The sequence below is a fragment of the Coffea eugenioides genome, chromosome 7 (genome assembly GCF_003713205.1).
Source record: "Coffea eugenioides isolate CCC68of chromosome 7, Ceug_1.0, whole genome shotgun sequence".
NCBI classification, from domain to species: Eukaryota; Viridiplantae; Streptophyta; class Magnoliopsida; order Gentianales; family Rubiaceae; genus Coffea; species Coffea eugenioides.
In genome coordinates this window covers 9,638,085-9,642,298 of record NC_040041.1, presented here as the reverse complement: position 1 = coordinate 9,642,298, position 4,214 = coordinate 9,638,085, and the positions used below count along the sequence as shown (strand labels likewise).

The 4,214-nt window shown below is 33.9% G+C and overlaps 1 protein-coding gene across 1 annotated transcript; it reads right to left on the bottom strand.

The window, feature by feature from the left end:
- Positions 1 to 3,316: 3,316 nt before the first annotated feature.
- LOC113776823 (ethylene-responsive transcription factor 1B-like) lies at positions 3,317 to 3,953 on the bottom strand. The gene has a single exon (XM_027321881.1). The coding sequence runs from the start codon at positions 3,951 to 3,953 to the stop codon at positions 3,369 to 3,371; it is 585 nt and encodes a 194-aa protein (XP_027177682.1). The 3' UTR covers positions 3,317 to 3,368.
- Positions 3,954 to 4,214: the final 261 nt, after the last annotated feature.

The window sequence follows — 4,214 nt, the reverse complement described above, 5'->3', positions numbered from 1 at the left end:
TTCCCCCCCCCCCCCAACAACACAAAACAACAAACAACACCTAAAAATTGAGGCTGAGGTACCTGATACGAGTAATTAATATTATTCAACAGATAAGAAAATTCCAGCATTCATCTTCTAGCTAGGTATGGTTAGTACATGCGCTGCCAAGGTTCAATGCATCAGAACTCATTCCTCCATTTAGATTTGCTCATACCAACGTCTAGTCTTGGATCACCCGTTCAATTTTAAAACAATATTGCATAAGATATGAATATCACACCTTGTTTATTGGTATGTATTAGTTTTCTCGCTGAACCAAGTCAATTGTGAATTTAAAAATCGTATGAGAAATGATAAGCTACATGTGCAGATGAAAATTGACTAAAAGAGTAGCAACTTTAGGGTCTTTGAAAGCCAAAATACTTGTCCAATGGTTAGAAGAGGTTCTTAGAATTCCTCATTCCAAATTTAAGATTCGAATTCTGTGCAAGAAGGATTGGAAGTGTAAAAAAAAAAAAAAAATCCAAAGCACATAGAGCAAGATGAAGTAAATTAGACATTATAATGCATGGCATGATTTAGACTTTGAATAAGTTTCATTTTACTTTGTAGTGTATATTTTAGTCCTTTATACAATTTGAACTTCTTCATTGGGCTAATCTGGTTTCACATTTGACATATATTCCTTATAAAGGCAATTCTTGAAGGTGTGTTTATTGGTGCTATTTGGGTGAACATTCAAGACCAAATTTCTCTAGCTCGGCAAAAATATCGAACTATCCTAAGCTTGTATGGTCCTTCCTCCAAAAAAAAAAATGTATATCTTTTATTGTCCAAAGAAAGGAAATAATTGTGCTGATATTGAAGCACAATAAGTACATTACGTACAAAACATTAAATTTCAACTTCCCTAGTATATCTATTACATCTTGGTCTACCCATAGCGGTAATCGAGAATTGCAATTTTATCTCGACTCTTTGACAGGTAGGCAGAATCTGATCTAATGTAGAACAATTTGACTAGGATAAAAAAGAATAAAATGACAATGAAGAAGTTTTTTTTAAAGAATATTTTTTTGGAAGAAGATAGGCACGGACCCGTAAATGCAATTTAAGACGGCTGAAATTTTTTTCCTACTTATGATATTCCATTTGTTGATTAAGAAGGATCCGTCCTTTCTCTTCATGCTCCTTGTCTGTTTATTTTTTTGAGAGTGATTTCTGGCTAATAAGGTTTTTTTAACCCATTAAACTAAATAATCATTTTGACATTTTCAAGTTTATCCATTACTTCACTTTTTTGAACTTGGCATCCCATGTTGCTTGCAGCATAGTTATTAAAAACGGTCTACAGAGGAACCAACGAAGGAAGTGGATCAACGAATTACTGGTTCAACTAGTGGGTGAATGGTCTGGTTGAACCAGTGGATTATTAAATATATTTAAATATTATATTTCAAAAGTTTCGATATAGGATATATGGTATAAACATTAATAAACTACACCATAGCAAATACTCATTTAAGTTAATTCATTATAGAATAACTAATACTTATAAGAACCAGTAAAACCTAAATTTAATTATTAATCCAACAACCTTCAAGTGTACAATTTTATCTATGTTTGGTGTAATTATCTAATTCATTTACGAATTTTAAGTGCAAAAGGTGATTAGAAACAATATTTATCTTTAAAATGAATTGTGTAATATGTTATTTTTAAAATTCATTTCGTAAACTATAGAGTCTGGAGATTAATAAATTTTATTAAAAGATTTCAAATAAATTTATTTTACAGAAATAAATACAGAAAGAATTGACTGAAAAAGTTCATAAAATAAAAAAAGGATCATGAACTAATATATGGCCTAGTGGTCCAATGGTAAGTGTATTCTATTTACTTACATAAGGACCGAAGTTTGAACCATACCGGTACGTTACTAAAATTTTTACCACAAAAACTATGCTACTTAGTTCTTTACAAAATCGGTCGAGTTTTCAATTCAATTCGGTTGATCCACCAGTTCGCCGACAAGTTAACAGGTCTTATCCTTATCCAATTAGATTAGAGATCCAACTCAACTGATTGCTCGATTCATCGAGTTTACTGGATCGAGATGAATTTACTCACAAAATCTATGCTACTCAATTCTTTTCAAAATCGATCAAGTTTTAGATTCAATTCGGTTGAACCATCAGTTCGTTGCCAAGCCAATGAGTTTTATCTTTATTTGATTAGATTAGAGACCCAACTCGACTAATTGATTGATTTATCGGGTTAACCGGTTGAACCATTGAATCGATCCGAATTTAATAACTATGGCTCGCAATCATCTTATTTATGTAGTTTCATTAATGTAACAGTCACTGGTAAATTCATTTACAATGTCTCATTCATTTTGTGTACAACTTGGTAGAAAATGTTATCAAAGGGTTTGGCTGTGAGAGGTCAAACGTATTAATTTGTTTATAAAAGTAAATTAGAAATTAGCATCAAAATGCATGATATATGATAATTATGAATGCATATATTCACATGATAAATTACATATAATACAAATATATTAATTAGTGTCCCGTGATACCTATGAGAAAATTCCCATTTCAACATAAGTTGAAAAATAATAATCGCCTTAGCAAATAACGTTGTTGTAGACTGTGCGGCCTTCATACCCAATGTCTCTTGAGCAAGATATTTTTATTGACAGACTTGCTGGACATATAAAGGCCAAGCTAAAACAACTGGTACAAGTGGCTGACTGCTTCATAACTAATTGAAACAACGGCACATCAACAAATCGACTTTACGTGAATTCGTTTGTTTTCCTTCCTCGATTAGCTTTTTCATTATAAGCGGACCCCCTAAAACATGTTATGTTTCCTTTTCTGAAGGATTGCAGGAATAATGCCTGAACAACATTTCCTTTCTTGTACTTGAACAAAAAGAATATCTTCTGGCTTCCTGCAGGCTCTGTGTATTTCTTTTGACCTTTATTGGATCCCTAATGGAGTACGGCCTTAATACTCTAAATATAGGGAAATATAGGTTTCCTCTTGATCATTTTTACTGTGTTTCAAAAGCTTAAACATAATTGCTGTATACTTCATATTGCAACTATATATGACTAAAGACACTTGAGCTCTTGGCTGAAATATTAAAGGTCAAATTGCTGGGAATTACAATTTATATACATGTAGATTTTGAGATGTAAACCGGAAATATATGTATTGCATCGCAGATAACCGGAAGTAGGAGAAAGTGAAGTAGCTAACTATACATAAGAGTGAGGCTAATTTCATTTTGTTTATTCTACAGAGACATACATGGGATTAATTATGGAATACAAAATTACCAAGAGGGGAAATGAAGTTGAGGATTTTAAGTTTCTAATTATGACTACTAGCGGCACTTTCAGATGAGGAACTGAGAAGCTCCTCCAGAAGGTCAGCTCCCAGGTCTTCAAGCTCCAGCACAACTCTTTCCTTTACGAGTTGTTGCTTCAGATTTCTCCTTGTTCTTTTTGACGCACTTCTCCTAATTTTGTGGGTTGCCTTAAGAACCACAGCTGGCGAGCAGCCATTCTCCCAGTTATGCTTAATACCTTCAAGTGATTTCTGGACTCGATCCATTGGAAAGTTGAGGCTAGCTAGGGTACCCCTCATCGAGAAAGCTGCTTGGTCATAAGCCAAAGCTGCTTGTTCTGGCCTGTCAAATGTTCCTAGCCAAACTCTTATTCCATTCCTTGTTGAATCCCTGATTTCTGCTGCATATTTTCCCCATGGACGCTTTCTTACTCCTATATATTTCTTTTCTCGCCTCTTGGAATCCCTTGTCAAATTCAACGATTGTATAGCTTCAGTAGTCTCAAGTTTTTGTTTAGGAACATTATTGTTGTCAAGAAACCAGAATGAAAACTCAGAGAAGAGGAAGTTCTGATCAGGACTTGGATTCTCATAGGATGAAGAATCCATCTCTAGCTAAAACTGAAGTGTTTGTGGTTAATTCTCTTGCATAAAGGCTGGGCTTTAAAATGCCCTGACACGTGGGGTATTTGACTTTTTTTTTTAATCGGTGCAGTATTTCTTTTCGAGAAGAAAAAAGACGGAGGAATCTGATAGTTCGAATTGGATTAAGGCAAGAGTCCGTGGTGGAAAGTTATCAAGAAGAATATATCATATGATTGATATTTCCAGAAACTTGTGCTGAATGTAAGCAGGTGTCAGTTACGGGGT

What these genes read in the sequence shown, in the direction of transcription:
- LOC113776823 (XM_027321881.1), bottom strand. Translation starts at nt 3,953, where the DNA reads ATGGATTCTTCATCCTATGAGAATCCAAGTCCTGATCAGAACTTCCTC.